General features: G+C 37.8%; 1 protein-coding gene across 2 annotated transcripts in view; it reads right to left on the bottom strand.

Annotated features, from left to right (window-relative positions):
• Positions 1-378: 378 nt before the first annotated feature.
• CYP7B1 (cytochrome P450 family 7 subfamily B member 1) overlaps positions 379-19,222 on the bottom strand; it is a 173,700-nt gene continuing 154,856 nt past the window's right edge. For both annotated transcript variants that reach the window (XM_066266219.1, XM_066266218.1), the window contains exons 5-6: positions 11,914-12,089; positions 379-3,715 (exon numbers count right to left, since the gene is read on the bottom strand). In XM_066266219.1, coding sequence (XP_066122316.1) covers positions 3,428-3,715; positions 11,914-12,089 — 464 coding nt within the window. In that variant the 3' untranslated portion in view covers positions 379-3,427. The remainder of the gene's footprint in view (positions 3,716-11,913; positions 12,090-19,222) is intronic.

The raw sequence follows: 19,222 nt of genomic DNA on the forward strand, positions 1-19,222 counted from the left end.
TAACCCCTTGCTCGAGCCAGCGACATTGGGTTGAAGCTGGTGAGCTTTTGCTCAAACCAGATGAGCCTGCGCTCAAGCTGGTGACCTCGGGGTCTTGAACCTGGGTCCTCTGCATCCCAGTTCGACACTCTATCCACTGTGCCACCGCCTGGTCAGGCAAGATAGGTTTTTATAATATGTAAAATACAGTTAAAAAAAAAATCTGAAGCCTCAAGGACTGTATTTGGGTTTTGTTATTTTCACCATATAATCACAATACCTGATGTATATGTTTTATTGTGTGCAAATATCCACATAGTAATTTCTCATTACAAAACTTTATTGCAGAATCAGTGATGTAAGGTTAGTCAGAACTATGGATAAATCAGAACCTTAGAATAGTTTTAAAAAGATGAATTTATTACAACTACATTCATAATAAATTAGATGCGAATCTGTTGTTTTCCCTAATAAACTATGTGTTCTCAGGAAGGGTAATCTAGTGCATAACATATCTAGAACAGAGGAAATGCTCAATAAATGTTTGATAAAATAAATGCATAATGCATTAACTAATAACAAGAAACGTTCCCTTTCACAAATACATAAAACCAGTTTTCAAAGGGCATTGTTAAAGTATCTCCTTTACAACTTTATGTTTGCATATTGCATTACACTTTTCAAAATAAGTTCACATATGCTGTGTTTAATCCTCATAATGAACCCTAGTATAGAAAAGGCCTTATTATTTTTATTTTGCTAATAAGGAAACTGAAGCACTGAGAAGCAAAGTGACTTGTTGATGATAACAAACGAGTTGTGTCACAGCTAGAATCCATGTCTTTTAACTTACTTCGTTATGACCTTTTTCTTTCTATTTATAAACAGTCTTAGTTACTAGACTTGAGCCTGTCACAGGACTCTCTTGTTTTGATTCTCCTGTCCATTGCTTTTGTATAATGTTTTCTCAGCCATTTCATTTATTCTCTCTCTCTACTCTAAATTCCTGTACACACTTCTAATTATCACTTAAGCAGAATGAGAATGAATTAGTTTTCTGCATTTTGTCTGCCATAACATTGCAGAAAGTGTATTACTAAGATAAAGTTGAGAAAAACAAAGTTTCCATTTAAGGTAGTAATATGGTGGACTAGATGTCCTAATACAAAATGAATGGGCTATGCTTTGTGGCAGGCAGGAGATCAAGTCTAGGGCCTAAGTTGAGCATGCACGAGTGTGTGTGTGCGTGCGTGTGTGGTATAGAGGTTGAGGACAGGGTTTACAGCAGCCCAGGGTGGAGGGTGGCTGGGCACAGCACTGGGAAGATAAGTGGGGGTAGTTTTAGGTTAGGCCTTGGCTTCTCTCTCAAAGTAAGTTTCTCACCAACACTTTCCTGGGTAAATAGATCATTAAAACATGGTGGGTGCACATTATGGAATACTGAATAAGAAGAATCTGGATTATAGAAAATACAGCTATGCAAATTAAAAACATGCACCCAAGATAATGATATGTTTTATAAAAAGATAAACATAAAACAGTTTAGAATGTGTGCCTATGATGAGGAGAGTATGATGGTGGGGTTAGGATAAAATAGAATAAATATATAAAGCCAGAGGGGCCTTGCTTAGACCAATTGTAATTGTGTATCATGAGCTAATGGGTATAAGCAGTATGATAGCTCAATCTTATGAACCTAAGGTTAAAGTAAAAAGAAGGAAGAAACCAATTCAATAAATGTGTTAAAAACCAGATGCGATATGCTGTACAGAGAAAAAAACTAGAAGAGCAATCTATAGAAATTACCTAGAATGTAAATTAGAAATATTAAATATGGGGAGGAAAGGTCAAATGACATTGAGTATAGGATGAGAGGATCGAACAGAGAGCCAGAGAGAGGTAATATTCAGAGAGATAACGGCTGAGAATATTCCATACCTGATGAACGATATACATTCTCAGACTCAAGAATCACAAGCACAACAAATAGAAACTAAAAACATCAAAGACAGAGAGAACATGTTAAAGCTGTCAGAGAGAAAAGGCAGACTACCTACTGAATAATTAAACTGATAAAAGGCTAATTTCCTGAAAACAATGATGAAAGCTATAGGAATATATGTTACCTTCAAGGTGCTGTGAAGAAATAACTCTCATCCTAGATGTGTGTACCTAGTGAGATCAGGTTTTTAGAATGAGGTCAAATGAAAACATCTTCATCAAGCAAAAATAGTTCAGAGCAGAAGACATTCACTAAGAAACATTTAGAGCATATATTTCAGGAAAGAGAAAATAAATTCTAGAAAATCTATTTACTTACATACTTTAAAATGTCACCTTAAAAATAAATTTCCTTTTAAAAACAATAGCACAGTTCTGAAATATTAGAAATTCTAATTAATGCAGCATGAGTTATCTGTGTTTGATTACCTCCTTTGGCTTTTTAGATAGAGCATCATCATTGATGTCAGATGCCAATCAATCATTTGGTAATCTGATATTAGAAATCTTGGAATCATGGATATAAAGCTACATTGTGGTATATATAATTCTACCCCATTACATACATGTTTTAATTCAAAATAAAACACGTAAACTCCAAGTCCAAAAGATGAGGTGTCAAAAACAAATACTACTAAATGAAAGCATTTAAGGAACACTTAATTGCAATACTGGCCTAACCTTATAGCCTATACTAAAGCCAAATGCTATAATCAATCCTTTAATGATTTCAATATTTGCTTCTACAATAAACCTAATACTAATGTCTAAGGAAACTGCTGAATATATAATAGGTTTTGTGTGTTCTTTATACATTAAATCTTATCAGTATCTAACTTGAACATGAGTGGTCTTATATCAGAAGAAATTTGTGCTATTGAGCCATAGTATATAATGTACTAAAGATCATTTATGGATGATTAAATATTAAAATTGAAGTATTTAATCTATGGCAAACTTATTTAATACAAACATACTCCGGTGATACAGATATTATTGATATTACACTGGAAGGAAATCTTTTCATACAGTCTATCTCTTGGAAATTTAATTTCCTTCCTTGTGATTTTGGATGTTGTTAGACTGTGTCTATTGCCAGCACAATTTCTAACAGTACATAAAGTGTGTGTTTACATATTAGAGAAGAATTTAAGTGACTTTAAAAAATCCACAGTGTCACATCTATTGCTGTCTATTTACTATGACAGGTGAAAAATTATAATATGTAGAAACTTAAGCACTATTTTAAGTTTATTACTATGTTGATTTTGATGTCCATTTTCATGCCACCATTATGCTTTATGACCAAGTATAAACTGGACTGATCACACATCAAATAAAAATTGGCATTTAAAAAAAAATAAGCAAAGCAATTACATTTGCAGAAATTAAAAACAAACAGATAAGCTGAGGATGTTTAGGTTAGTTTTTTTTCCTTTTAGCTTCTTTAAGATTTGACTTTGTACTGAAATAAAACATCAGAATCTGGGTACTGAATACCAAGCAAGAAGCGGCCACTGTCTAGTTGTATAGGTTTATCATCCATTATTTCTAAATCAAAGTAGGTTAAAAGTACAACTAACAATTGCTTCACTTCATTAATTGCCAAAAATCGGCCTGGGCATTTGCTGGTTCCCAATCCAAATGGCAGTATGTAATACTTCAGCCTTTTCCCACTTTTGAAAAAAGTGGTTTTCTTCTTACCATTTTCTACAAAACGGTTGAATCTATACTCCTGTGAAGAAGAAATAGAGAATGTTAAAATAAAAAATTTACATGAAATAGTAAATTTGAAATAGTATGAGTTCATGTCCATAAAGTTGGCAGCTCCCCCTGCCTTTGAAAAGGCTTCTTTTAAGAAAGTAAAAGGTGATTAACTTCAAATCATGTATGAACTTTGAAAACACTCAGATTCTAATAAGAAATTACTTCTCCCATATAGAGTAAAATCAAAACACAGCTCAGGGCCACGGTAATGGATAGAGGTCACCAGGAAAGATTGCTATGTAGTAACTCTATCTCCAGTAACTTTTCTTCCCAATTCACATTTCTCTTCTGTGTTGTTTCCTGAATATGGAAGCAATATCTATCCCTGTTTTTGCTCTCAGTGGTGGGCAACTGACAAGCCAATGTTGGGTAGAAGGTCAGAGCTCTGACACTGCCGTCCATGTTAATAGAATAATACATAGGAGCTGCTAACTGAGGATCCGAAATATAATTTTTTTATTTTCTCACAGTCAGCTACTAATGGATGAGAATTATGAACTTAGGGTCAATGCCTGTGTTTGGATTCAGTAGATATAAAATAGTAAAATTCACATAAGCCACTAGAGAGGAGCTAAGCCACAAATCCAGTTTTGCTTGTTTTTTGATGTTGTACTGAATTTCTATTTTTTAATTAACTTTTCCTTTTTTAATATTTATTTATTTATTCATTTTAGAGAAGAGAGAGAGAGAGAGAGAGGGAGGAGGAGCAGGAAGTATCAACTCCCATATGTGTCTTGACCAGACAAGTGCAGGGTTTTGAACCGGCGACCTCAGCATTCCAGGTCAATGCTTTATCCACTGCGCCACCACAGGTCAGGCACTGAATTTCTTCTATGTCAATTCTATTAGAGTGAAGTCTCCTTGGGTTAACTCTAGGGTGGCAGGTGTTTCTGCCATGTTTTTATAAATAAGTTATATTATACTTGTTACAGAAAGCAGTGGGACTGGTTCGTAGAGTGTTTGGTCTGCCATTTTAATTTACTTTCATTTGGGTTTCCAAAAGAGAATAAATGACCTCATTTCAGCCCATGATGAATTAAGTCATTGATTAAATTAATACATGGGGGATGCATGAAGCTGAGTAAGTATTTTCTGTACTTGGTATTAGACCTGCTCAGCACACAACTGTCATATGAACTACATGAAGTCAAAGGCAAAAGAGCAGATCAGATGGAAAGCATTTCAGGTTATGAAGAAAACCCTATAATATGTGGATAGATTCTGAATTCATCACAAATAACCTAACTGTCTCACTTCATGCCAATGTTAATGTTAGCAAAATCATTTCCTTTAAAAGTAGTGGGTTGACCCTTATTTACCTAGGATACATGTTTTGATAAATAGTCATGCTCAGAAAACACACTTTGGGGTAGCTCCTATTCCTCTCCACCTTGTAAGTAAGCTGATGCAGGCAAAATTAGTCTACATTAATAAGAATACAAATGTATTTTCCCACAGAGAAATTTCTGTATCTGAATAGAATCTAAACAGTGGGGAACTAAAAATATCTCTTCATCCCTATGAATAAGGACACTCTTTGTTGACATATATTTTGTTACTGGAAATAGAGTTACTACATGGAAATCTTTGCTGGTGACTTCTGTCCATTACTGTGGCCCTGAGCTGTTGCCAGGTTCAGTATTGCTGCTTCCTAACCAATCTGAGGAAACTAGCACTGTCCTCAAGAGCTCCAGGCCTAGGAGCTCTTAAAATCAGTTTAAGTTCATTTTGCCATGAAATGATTTGTTATACATGGTCTTGCTGGAGTCCCATTGTTTAAGCCAGAAAATACAAAAGGAAAGCTTAGCTTGGATTATGACTTCATAATGTCCTGGCTTTCCTGTCCTTCTTTGTGAAACTGAATGTGCTGCCCTCTGAGAGGCCATGATGATCTACACATAATGATTCCCAACCCCTGTGATCTTAGTGTTTATATTCAGTTCCCCATATTTTTGGTCAATCAGCAATGTCACTCCTCAAATTTTCCATCTTCTATTCAATTTTTTTTTTTTTTGTATTTTTCTGAAGCTAGAAACGGGGAGAGACAGACAGACTCCCACATGCGCCCAACCGGGATCCACCCGGCACGCCCACCAGGGGCAACGCTCTGCCCACCAGGGGGCGATGCTCTGCCCCTCCGGGGCGTCGCTCTGTTGCGACCAGAGCCACTCCAGAGCCTGGGGCAGAGGACAAGGAGCCATCCCCAGCACCCGGGCCATCTTTGCTCCAATGGAGCCTCGCTGCGGGAGGGGAAGAGAGAGACGAGAGGAAGGAGGGGGGAGGGGTGGAGAAGCAGATGGGCGCTTCTCCTGTGTGCCCTGGCCGGGAATCGAACCCGGGTGCCCCGCACGCCAGGCCGATGCTCTACCACTGAGCCAACCGGCCAGGGCTTCTTCTATTCAATTTACTCACACTAAACATCTGAGAAATTCCTATTTATTTAAATATATTATGAAACAAGAAGGGAAAAGGTCAACTTGTTTTGCTCTGAGACTATCATTAAGGTCAAAGGGCACATAGACAACATATATTTTGCATGGAAACTAATTTTCAGGGTTTGTTTTTGTTTTCTCCATTGCCAGGGCATGTAGAACCACAACAGGAACTGATATTAGGAGGAACTTGTGGCAGATGCTAAGCATATAGTCTGGTTTTAGCCAAAAAGAGAAGGGGTATAATAGTCTTATGCCTGAGATTTGGGGGTCACAGTGTCATAGAACAAAGAGTTAAGGAGCTCAAGATGCACATGGTCATTTGAAACAACTTAAATACAGGGTTCATCATGTTGACTTAAACTCTTATAGCCATAATAACTCAGCACCTCATAATTAAAGTGAGTCAGTTAAATGTGACATTATTAAGTAGATTAGAATAGAGAAATCACAAGAGAAAGGGTAAGACATGGAAATTCTCCATTGCTCCTCTAATGATTGTTGTGAATGACTCCTCAACATTTTTCCTCTATATAAGGTTTGTCTAGGCTCCAATGGTGGTAATCCCATTGCTCTGGCCTCTGACTGATTTAGGATAGGGTATGTGAACCAATCTCATCAGTTCTACAGAGAAAAAGTCTGTGGGGACATCTGGGAAAGTTCCCTCTTGTCAAGACAGAAAAACAAACAAACAAACAAGCAAACAAACAAAGACTGTTCATCACCCTTCCTTCTCTGGACCTAGCTATATGTGAGTAGGATGCCTGCAACTTCTGTGGCTTTCTTGCCACCAGGCTGAAGACAGAACTAACCCACAGGAAATGGCAGAGCCAAGAAATCCCAGTACATTGTTGTTGTCACACTGTCTTATTTATCTCTGTATTTTCAAAGCACACAACAGAGTGCTATGCACATAGTAGAGGTTCCATATATGTTTGTCGAAATAATGAATAAATACATGACAATAAAGTATATTTTAAAAGCAATCTTCAAGCTTTTGAAGAAAACAGAGATATTGAATGAGTAAATAAACATGTAGAGAATGAAGAGTAGATGAATATTCAGTGTTTACAAAGGAAACATGGTATAATATTTAGCACTACAAATCAACACTGGATAGTTGATTCCATTTTCTGGATAGAAGAGAATTTTTGGTGTAAGTGAACACTCTAATTTGTGTCCTTTAAATATTATGTTTAGTTCATTCAAAAGATTTTTAAAGTACTTCCTGGACGTGGAGCATTGAAGTTAAAAAGGCATAAACATGGTCTTACTGAGTTAGGTGACATGCAGTATGATCAGGTCTTGTATTCACTTAGTTCATTATCTGAGTATAAGAACCAAATTAGACAAAAGTTATGACTTCCTGGCAATAAAAAGTGTCAATGTTTTGAATGGATGACCAAGGAGCTGCCCTGTTACCCCTAGCTTACAGTCAGTCTTCCTGGGAGCAAGATGACAGATGAGTCCCTTTTTATCTCTATTATTTGGGTTCCAACCATGGTGTCTTCTAGCCAGCTTGTACTAGGTCAAGAAAGTGTGCATATCCCTTTTCACCTCCATGTTTAGGGTCTTCATGTTGATAACATAAAATCAGCCAAGGTGGGAATATTTACACCATAAAAACTGACAAACTCAAGGCTTTCAGAGTGCTGGACTACCATCTGTGCTGGTCTACCAGCTGTTTCCAACATAGTAGATATCAAGTGCCAGTTTATGAGAACATAGCCATGTGATAAGGCCAAGCTCCTAAACAATGAGCTCTTAAGAAGAGAGGCCTTTTTAAATTCCATGTCACCCATTGTGCCCACGAAAGTGATTTATGGATAGTAGATGTTCACTATACATTTGTTTGTTTCCTTGAAGTGTTTCCTGAGGTCACAATCTCTATTCCAGTTTAGGATACAGACAGAAATTATTTAGAGGCTTTTGAACTTCAAAGCTTTAGTGGGTAGTTCCATGGCTTTATAATTATTTGTTGTTTTCCTCTTTTCTTCCTTTAGGAGGCTACATGGTTATGATAATGTGTTATCAACTTGAATGTTCACTGTTTCTTCCACAGAGAGCTCCCCAGGTTTCCCTTTGTGCCTTAGCACCTTTGGCCATAGAAAAAACACCCAATAGATTGGTCTTTTTCATAGCTATAGTTTTGCATTTTGGGAAAAAAAAATTATCATCAATTTACTGATTCTTTGAGAACCAGTGCTTGAATTCTGGCGGTTATAAAGATAAATCTGAGGAAGCCTTCAGAAAAATTTAAAAAGCTATTCATTCCTAGTTAATTTACCTTGACATTCTTAGAGCATTTAGACCAACAGAGAAAGAGGAAGAAAGAATTGGGAAGGGGTGTTTCCTTTGCTCTCTGTTATTGTTTTAAATGTTACTTGCCAGCATGACCTGTGGTGGCGCAATGGATAGCATTGACCTGAAAACAGTGAGGTCACCAGTTTGAGGCCCTGGACCTGCCTGGTCAAAGGCACATATGGGAGTTGATGCTTCCTGCTCCTCCCTTTCTATCTCTCTCTCTCTCTCTCTCTCTCTCTCTCTCTCTCCCCTCTCCAAAATGAATAAATAAAAATATTTAAAAAATAATGTTAAAATTAAAAAAAATAAATGTTACTTACCAATTTGTTTTCCCACACAGGCAAGAACTACCTAAGTGGCCGCATCATGATATGCTAAGCAATAAATATTTAGGAAAATAATTCTTAAGACACAGGTTACATGTTGTTAGTTTATAGACCCAGTTAGGTCCCCAAACATGTTTTGTTTAGCCCAAATAGTGTTCTAAACTTTATTTTTCCAAACATTTGGAAATTCTAATCTTCACCCAGAAATCTGTTTCTTGATTTAAAACCAGGCCTACATGCCTGTAAGAACTAAGGGTTGGTTTAGAAGTAGCTAAATGGTCTTATTGAGATGTCTCCTATGCTTTCCTTTTGTCATAGTTCTCACCACTCCAAATAGTATTGCTATATTTATACACAAACCACTTCATCTATTTAGGCCTACCTAGCACATGTCTGAATGCACAATATCTGTGGTGATTTAAATTTTTAACTGGTCCACATTTTTGCTTTCAGTACATTCATCCACTCCAGCATCCCCTTGTCTATCCGCCTTCTAGGGACGCCCTCTCCTGTGTGACAGGCACTGAACTTACAGCATATGGCAGCACAGACAAGTCAACAAGTAATTGCAAAATACCACATGGTTTGGACCATAAGAAAATAAATAAACGGTCCACACAGGACACAGAGTGGGCAATGGCAAATTCTCCAGGAATAAGGTGAGAATCAGGGACAATATCAAAGAAGAGGTATTTGAGAGTGATTCTTATGAAGTTATCTGGAACCTCTTAGGTAGACAAGGAAGAACATTCAGGAACAGAAATGTGTGAAGACATCCAGAAACAGGAAATTTATTATGGTCTGTTTTGGTTTAAATACTATTCTGGAGTCTTTTGGCTTGAACATCCTGAAACCATGCCTTGTTGGGTTTGGAGAGCCCATGTTCTGCTAAGGCTTTCCAGTGTCTATTTGTTTTGAGAATAACTATACTAACAGCTGCAATTAGTCTTCCTCGTGTTTTTGACCCAACAGCTATTGTCTGGTTTCTATAAGTGTGTCCTAGTCTTCCCATTAAAGATTCATAGTGTACAAAAGACAGGAAGTGGGGAACACAGGCCTCTGATAAGCTCTTGGGCCAGGGCTCCAAACAACAAATGGTCAAGGACAGATTTGCCTTCTTCACTGTCAGTGCATTGTTGTAGGATGGGCATCTGTTACACGAGCATCTATAGCATCTTTTTGCCATCCTAAATTGTTAAGAACAAAAGGAATCGATTTATATGCCTGATAGTGGTAAATGCTCAGTAAATATTTGTAGAATAATTACATAGGACTTTGCCAAATCATATAGAAATGGTTCTGAATTAAAATTATTAGCATTCCACAACTGATTTCAAGAAAAAAAAATACTGTGGCAAAGAATTAGCTAGTTAATTTTAACATTAGTCAGGCATATTTGACTAATGTTAAGTCTAGTAAATAATAAAAAGTGCTCATCAATGTACATTAGAGCTACCCCAGTGATGCTAAATCAGTATTCACAATATTGCAATTTGGCTCCTCCACAGGTTTAGTATGAGGCCAACCCTTCTGATTACTATTTAAGACTGGTCAATTGATTATGTAAAGTTTGGGCATTACTATTTAGAATTCTACAAAAATATTAGCATATAAATATAAATCAACACACTTTCAATATTTAACCTTGATTTTTAAATTCCTAAAAGTCTAATTCAGTCTTTTCTATTATGGGGGGCAGGATCAGGAGTGAGGATAAGAGGAACCCAAAGATGAGTACCATAAAAACAGTGGTTACTTGGCAAATAATTATCAGATATGTCTTGGTAACTTTAATGCTGATTTTACTATCATGACATGAATAGTACACTTAATGATTATTGGATAATCATATGATGAAAATAATAATGTTAAATACACTAAAAATTATAGTTAGAAATAAAGCTATTTTAAAAATTTTAAAATATTTTTCAAATATAAATTATTTATTTGCCCAATTATTGACTACCTACTTGTGTGGGAAAAATTTTGATATTACAAATCTAGAAATAAAGTTTGTTGTCTGGGAAATGTTCAATTCACTCACCCACAGCCCACTTCCGACTTGTATCATCATTTAATGCTCCTTCTTCTGAAACACATAGAAACCATGTGTATATTCTCCCCTACCTAAAAATTTTTGCTTGGCTGATAGAATCAATACAAATTATTTCATTATATTTCACTAATATTTCATTATATTTCACTAATATTTCTTATTAGTGTCCAAAATTCAGCAATATTGTAATCCAGCCTGGCTGCATGACATCCTCACTTAGAAAGTGGGTTTAAAAGTAATTCAGCTTTTGAGCTGCTCAAAAAGAGTACAAAGGTTTCCCTTTGAAAAATGGCATTTTATATACAAAACCAATGCAGCAACATGAGACGCACAGGCAGAATATGACTGCATTCAATTTGCATGCAGGTGGTGAACCTCTGAAGTGGTATTAAGGGATGAGCCAGGGTGGATTAATTTCCAGTCTTTGATATTCATTAACTCCAGCTTTGGAAAAAAAAATACAAGGAGATGACACAATTACCCTCAGAGCTTCACCCGTGAGCAGTGGCATTACAATCTCAAGTTCATCACGCCATCCTAATTGATCGAGAAGGGGCACATATCTATAGTAAGAGGTGAAAAAGTATATGAGCTTTAACTATGACTGAGATGCTTTTGACTTTTTGGGATATCAACCCCATTCTGGAAACACTTAGCAAAATCGTCAACAATATTTATTCTCTAAGCCACCTGTTAATAATCTGCCCTTTATATAATTTTCAATAATATATTTCAATAATTCTCTGCCAAGGGAAACCTAATTATGTCCTAAAGGTAATGATGACCAAGGTACAATGTCCATTTCATTTGAAGAAACCAGCACTGAGTCTCATCACTGTATTCCTATTTATAGGTCAGAAAAACTTTGAAAGAGAGATCCTTAAGAAACATTTCAGTAAATAAGAACATTTTCCCTTTGGAGGAAAAACAGAAGTCATCCAGCTGTCTCAAATCCCATCTGGAAGAAGGTGGGAAAAGGAGGAGATAGAAAGAGGAATGTGCTTGCAGTGTCTAGGAAGTAGCAACGACCAGCTCGATGTTTATTTACCTCTGGAGCTTCAAAGATTTCAGGGTCATAGTGCAAGAGTGGAGGAAAGATGGCCAACAGGTCTCCCTTTCGCAGATGGTAGTCCCGGGTCTCCGAAGGCAGAGTCAAATCCTCTTGAACAAAACGAATGACAGATGAAAATGTGCATAGTCGTAAAGCCTCAAGAATGGCACTTTCTGAAGAAAAACAAGCAAGCAACAGCTTCTTAAAATATGACTCCTCCTGAGGAATGCCCACAATTTGCCATTAAATCCCATCACCAATAGCTTTGACTCTAAAGGAAACCCTTTCCTCATCAGATACATGGACACCAAGATGGAGCCAATGGTGGCTTCGCATGACCAGAGTCAGAAGGGGTGGGACACCACCCGGGGCTTTTCACAGACAAGAAGCAGCAGAGCTGTACTTGAACATAAAGTCATTAGTTAGGATTTTTATAGGAAGAAATAGTTTGCATGAGAGAAATGCTGTGTTATGGGTATACCCATTCTAAATTAAAACCAGATCCCAGTTAAATGACTGTTGGCGGGTTATTTCACCAATCTTCATATAACAACGATGCCTTTAAAGCCAGGCTGAGGCATTTAATAACCACTTAGGCAGTTAATAGTAAAGTGATTGTAGTGGTGCTTTCTGAGACAGCTTAACACTTAATTTCTTTTATGCTTGCTGTAAATAAAATGTGAGTCAGCATTTGTTGAAAAAATTTTAAAGGGAAAATATTTTATAGGATTCAGAAGAAAACCTCATTTCCTCACATCCAGGGAAAATAATAGCCACCATAATAACCTAGAAGATTCCAGAAGCTGAATGTCCTTGCTTTCCCAGTGGCCTTCACCTTTTGCTCCTAGCACGACAGATTTTATGGCTAATTTCCGGCAATTTATCCTGGCAGTTTGAGGAGGAATTCCTTTGGGAATAATATGCATAATTTGCATAAATCATTCTGATAGCATGCATATCAGCATGTAGCTCCTGTCTAGGTCTGCATCTCTGCCTTCATAATCAAAACTGACTATGTTTGCACCAGCGTGAATGGGCCCTAGAATATAAAGCTTGATTCTTTCTAATCAGCAATGTGGAAAAGAGCTCCAAATTGAGTATTTGTCCCCCTTCATATGGTAATAAATGGTTGTGTTTGTGGCTCGCAATGTAGAATCTCTCACACGGATCAGTTTCCTAGTGTTCAGCAAAGCTCTGAAACATTGGTACCCATTATTAGATTACAGAAGCAAACTGCATCAGCCAAAAAATAAAAATAAATGCAATTTCACTAAAATTTAAATCTATCCACGGCTTGCATAGCACTATCAAGTAGCTTTGGGTGCCTTTTCCTAGGAGATTTTTCCCTAAGCATGCATTTGTCTAAAGAAATGAGGCTGTGGTCAGCTCTGTGTGGCCAGTGTGGTGATTCAATGTGACGTACAGTGAGGCTGTGCATATTCTTTTGGACTGCCTTCGTTATTATAATCAGGCAAAGTCAAATCGGTTTGTTGGCGATGAGGCCAGAAAAGAACTTTGGTTTTGGAACGTGGACTCTACTGCAGATAGCCACAAGGCACCTGACACGATGGATTTCAGCTGGCAGGACACCAGTGACCAACATTTCTGTGGTGAAAGTCGAGAATCAGCTTCTCCTGAAGGGCTGTGGGCTCTGTTGGGTCAACAACAGCACAGCATCACTTTAGCTTGTGGTGTGAAACGGTAACTGACATATTGTAGTGGTGCTGTTCACCCTCCAAGTCCAGTAGGGGTGTGGGAAGAAGAAATAAAAAGGCAAAATAATTGTGGGGTGGCCGCTGTGACAGGGCCGGCATTTAACAGTACAAATAACACGGTCACATCCGATTGGCTGACATGCTCGCGGGGAGCACACAGCTTGTGCCCACTGCAGTATCACAAATGACAATTGGGCAAGCATATCTTATGCAGAAGTTAATCACAATAATGGAGCACAAAGTGTGGCTTAGCAGTCAGATCGTAAATGACAAATCTGTTTTACCTTCCAGTACCAGTTATGTGTGCAAGACGAGGCTGGCTCTCGCTCTGAGCGATCATGCCGATAATCATTAGACGGCAGAAGTAATGAGTTGCATTATTATTAACAATGGAGAGTGCGGCTTCCATGGCTCTGTGTTGCCACATACAGGCACAAAAGCCAGCAGCTTTTCCACCAGCCCCAGTAAAAATGCAGGCAGAGCTATATGTTGAGAAGAATGACAACTGCACAATAAAAAAATTTCAGCCTCTACTTGTAGTTGTCATAGTTGAGCAGACACCAGCCAGTGCCACTGACAGACCAGCTGGGCCCTGGGAGGGCTTCCATGCTGCACAGGAGGTACAGTAAATTATCCTGCACTGTAGAGCAACATCTGTTTCTATGCTAGTGCCGAACAAACAAGGCAATTTAAAACATACCAAGGGATAACCAAGCAACAATTGAACATGACCCTCATTTCCCCCCTTCTCACGCACGAGGTGCTAAACTTCATTGTGCAAGCACTCCACGAAAGAGGCCAGGTTGGTATTTGATAAGGTGTTGTCAGAGACATTTTACATATTTCTAAAAGGGAAAGAAAAGGCTTGTAGTATTGTTATTCTTAGAATCTTTCTTCCCCCTTCTATCTTTATTTCTTTTATGCCAAAGCTAGCACTCAGTTCTCAATTCGCTCTAGAATTAAAAAAAAACACAACAAAACTTTCCATATACTTATAAATATTCAGTCTTTAAACCTAATTTGCTATACTTAGTTCACATGCCTTCAAGCATTTGTCTTCCAATTTCCACTGAATAAATGCGTACTAATGAGAACTAGAGCAAGCTGCTGAGGCAAAGCTGGGTGACTTGGGTCTGGCCTGCCACCAGCTTGTGATAGGCGGGCAAATTGAGTTAAAATGAAAAGTCTTGTCAGCTGAAATTCAACATGGTAGCCAAACAGCAAGCTGTCAATCATTTTAGCCAAAACAAGGGACTGCAGGTAATAAAAGGTCATTGTGATCATTAGTACACTTGGCTTTCATATGCAAGTTAATTTTAATTAAACATGCTCTCTATCGGTAAATGTTTTATAAAACTTATTGTGCATAATGGATTGTTAATTTATACTAACATTTAGCAGGTAATAGGACCCTCCACTTATTAAAGCATTGTAGAGAAACGGCTGTCAAAAATGCAAATATTTGGGGGATAATTTACACTGGGCACTGTAAGGTGCCAACAATAGCATGGTGATTAAGACAAGGCTTCTCATGTTTTAAGAACTGAGTTTTACTGACCAATACACCAAGGGAATTGGGTTATGCATTCCCACAAGCAGCTTACAAGTCAGAGTGGGCACTGCCTTCTTCACCTGGCTAGGGAAGATTTGTTTTTCTTCAGGTGATAAAAATATTCTGATTCAGTATCCGCTGTAGGCAAAGAGCTGGGGAATGTGTTGAGCTAAGATGCTTTGCAATGTAACTGTGAAGAAAAAGGGCAAATGAAAGAAAGGTGGTAGAAAAAGACATATACACTTTCCCTTTTGCCCTCCAAATCTCAATTCTGGCTGTAATAATTGACAGATGATTCTCATTTGCAGATTTCAAGTGCACAAGTATCATAGGACTATCAATAATGCATGTTACAATGCAAACATAAATAAGCACATTCAAATTTCTGCCTCACACTTAAGCCATGTCTGTGTATGTGAAATGAATGTACTGTGACATGGCCAGGCTGTTAATTTGGGTCATCTTAATGACTGGTGCCGACTGTCATACCATCTGATTAGCCATGGTGATCAGTGGATAGCAGCAGTGGCCGGAGTGAAATGAACAGCCAGGCCCGGTGCAGTCTGTTGGGGCTGAACACTTGAGCAGCCTTACTCAGGAAGAAGGTGGATGAGAAAGGGGGAGTGGGACCTGCAGGCAGTGTGCTCTACAGCAGTGGTCCCCAACCTTTTTTGGGCCACGGACTGGTTTAATGTCAGAAATATTTTCACAGACCAGCCTTTAGGGTGGGACGGATAAATGTATCACGTGACCGAGACAAGCGTCAAGAGTGAGTCTTAGATAGATGTAACAGAGGGAATCTGGTCATTTTATAAAAATAAAACATCGTTCAGACTTAAATATAAATAAAATGGAAATAATGTAAGTTATTTATTCTTTCTCTGTGGACCAGTACCAAATGGCCCACGGACCGGTACCGGTCCGCGGCCTGGAGGTTGGGGACCACTGCTCTACAGGGTGTAAGGAAATGGAGTGAGATCCAGATGTGTGGGTGATTTTATGCAACTGCCTTCAAGAAAGGTGAGAAGGTAATTCTGAAAGTTAGATAATTTAAAGTAAAAGAACTAATTTTTGGCTCAACGATTGTATATTTTAAGTAAAGTTAAAAATAAATCTGAATTGATACAAATGAATGCCTACTTGCACTCTGTACTGCAGACATGGGCCTTTGGTTTACTGTAAAATATGGACATGTAAAGTCAGCATTCATATATTCAAATAACATTATCAAGTCCTGCTCTGCTCAGGGCACTGGGCCATTGCTACTGGTGTGAAGTGGTAACTGACATATGTAGAAAAGAGAACACAGCATATGGATTTGGCCTTCAAGGCCACTGTAGTTCAGGTAGCTCACAATTGGAAGATTCATATTAACAGGAATGCTTCCCAAGATCCCAGTGAGGATAACATACAATTTCTAAATGGACATCTCCAATGATGACATTCAGAAAGTCCTTTTTAATAGCAAGTTATTCTTTGTACTGGGCTGAAATTTTTCTCCCTTTAATATCACCCCTTTAGAAAACCCAAAGGCAAATATATATATATATATATATATATATATATATATATATATATATATATATATATATTTCTTCTTCCACACAGCAACCCTTTAAAAATATTTAAAGACAACTATCATGTCATTTTAAAATTGTATCTCAGAGAATATATGGCTTCCTTCTGACATCCTGAGTGAATTGAATTAGTAAACATGCCACTAAAATGTGGCAGAAGGGGGTGTGCTATTTCTGTGGGAAAACAGAGAGGAACTACTTTCTCTGCCCCAGATACCATACTTCTATTAATGTTTCATTGGAAGCAGATGAACAACATATTTTTGAAAGAATATCACCACTGACTTGTTTTAAGTTTTTTAATATCCCAGAAGTTATCAGCACTGGCTGTCTGTTGGAATCATCTGAGATGGTTTAGTAATATTATAATAATAATAGTAATAATAAGTGCTCCACCTCAGAGCAATACAAGCAGAACCACTGCATTAACGAACACTTTTAAATTTGTGCTTTTAAACTGTGGGAGCACATTAGAATCATCCAGGGAGCTTTTAAAGCCATCAGCCTGCACCCCAGGCCACTGAAACCAGAACCTCTGTGGGTGGGACCAGGAATGAGTACTTTTGAAGTTTCCCAGATGATTCCAATGAGGAATCCAGGCTGAGAACCACGGCTTTAAACCCTTTTCTGCTCAGCCACACTTTTTCTCATCCTATTCTTACGCAGTTGATGTTTAGACCTAAATACAATAATCTGCATTCTCATTAAATTTCCCGTTCAATCCTTTCAACTCCTGCTTTCAGCATTCATTATATTATCTAACCCTCTTAGCTTTGTGCTGAGCTGGAAATTTGATAAACATCCAAAGCAGTGTTTTTCACTTTTTAACCAATGTTTCCTTATATTATGTATAAAAATATCACTACTTTATTTCTGGTGTACCCCTTATGGAAGATACCTCTCCCTCCAGCTCCAGTTAGAAGTTTCTAACATGAGGTAGAATCGATAACTCCTGTCTAGCCCCACTGGAAGAGAGGAGTTTGTAAACTATGTTATTGTTATCTAAATTATGTACAATTTTAATTTCTCAAATTCACAATTATTTTATAATACTAAATAAAAAGTTTTTTTCAAAATAATAACCATGATTGTGCCAAATATAATGCACGAAGATATTAATAATAAGAGAAAGTATGTGTCAGGGATATATCAGAACTCTATTATCTTTGTGGCTTTTTTATAAATGTAAAACTATTCTAACATAAAAAGTTTTTTTTTTCACTTAAAAAAACACCCACAAAATTCTTATGTGAACCTCTAGCCCCTACCTCACATTCTAACCCAACTATATTTGAGAATTAGTGATACATGTCTGTGTAAAAAAAAGTGGTCTCGGTCTCTGGTACATCTCTAGGGCACTTTTCCACGAGGGGACAGTGTTTATATGTTAGCACTGAAGTCAGTCAGACTTGACATCAATTTCTGGTTCTGCTATTATCTAGTTATTTGATTTGGGTGGTTAACTAATCTTTCTGAACTTTGTTACCCAATAATTAAAGATAATATCTGAGGATTAAGTAAACTAATATACATAAAGCAGTTAATACAGTGCCTACCGCCTAGTAAAATAATTATTAATACTGTCATTCTTACTGTCTCATCCTGAAATTAAAAATAAAGTTAACTCTGTCATCACCTAGCCCACATCTGCAGATCTTGTCCACGTGAATGTCATGGCTGGCTTTGTTGAACTGTAATACAAAGAATTCCTCTTCCCTTTCATTTTGGACAATGAAAAGGACTCAAGTGATTCTGATATCAGACAGGGGGAAGGGGAAAAGCCTGGGTGTGGGCAAAAAGCCCAAGTTCAAGTCATGCCTCTCTCCTTTACCTTCATGACCTTAGGCAAGTTATTTAGCACCCTGAGAATTTTTTCTGTAAAAATGACAAAATAAGAGCAGCCCTAGTCCCTCGGTATCTTGGTGAAGATCATATGAAATATATAAGTCCATAAGTTGCTTTTAAATAATGAAATCATTAATAGTTAGTTTATTTATTTATTTATTTATTTGTATTTTTCTGAAGTGAGAAGTGGGAGGCAGGGAGACAGACTCTCACATGCGCCTGACCAGGATCCACCCAGCAAGCCCACCACGGGGCAATGCTCTGCCCAGCTAGCTGTTGCTCCGTTGCAACCAGAGCCATTCTAGCACCTGAGGCAGAAGCCATGGAGCCACCCTCAGCGCCTGGGCCAACTTTGCTCCAATGGAGCCTTGGCTGTGGGAGGGGAAGAGAGAGATAGAGAAAAAAGAGAGGGGGAGGGGTAGAGAAGCAGATGGGTGCCTCTCCTGTGTGCCCTGGCCAGGAACCAAACCTGGGACTTCTAATGCTGGGCTGATGCTCTACTACTGAGCCAACTGGCCAGGGCCTATTAGTAGTTTTAATATGGTCTGTGCCTAGTAATAAATATTATTTATTATTAATCTTTATTTTTTTCAACTAATCATCCCTTTTTGTCCTCT

Source organism: Saccopteryx bilineata, chromosome 3 (assembly GCF_036850765.1).
Source record: "Saccopteryx bilineata isolate mSacBil1 chromosome 3, mSacBil1_pri_phased_curated, whole genome shotgun sequence".
Classification (NCBI taxonomy): Eukaryota; Metazoa; Chordata; class Mammalia; order Chiroptera; family Emballonuridae; genus Saccopteryx; species Saccopteryx bilineata.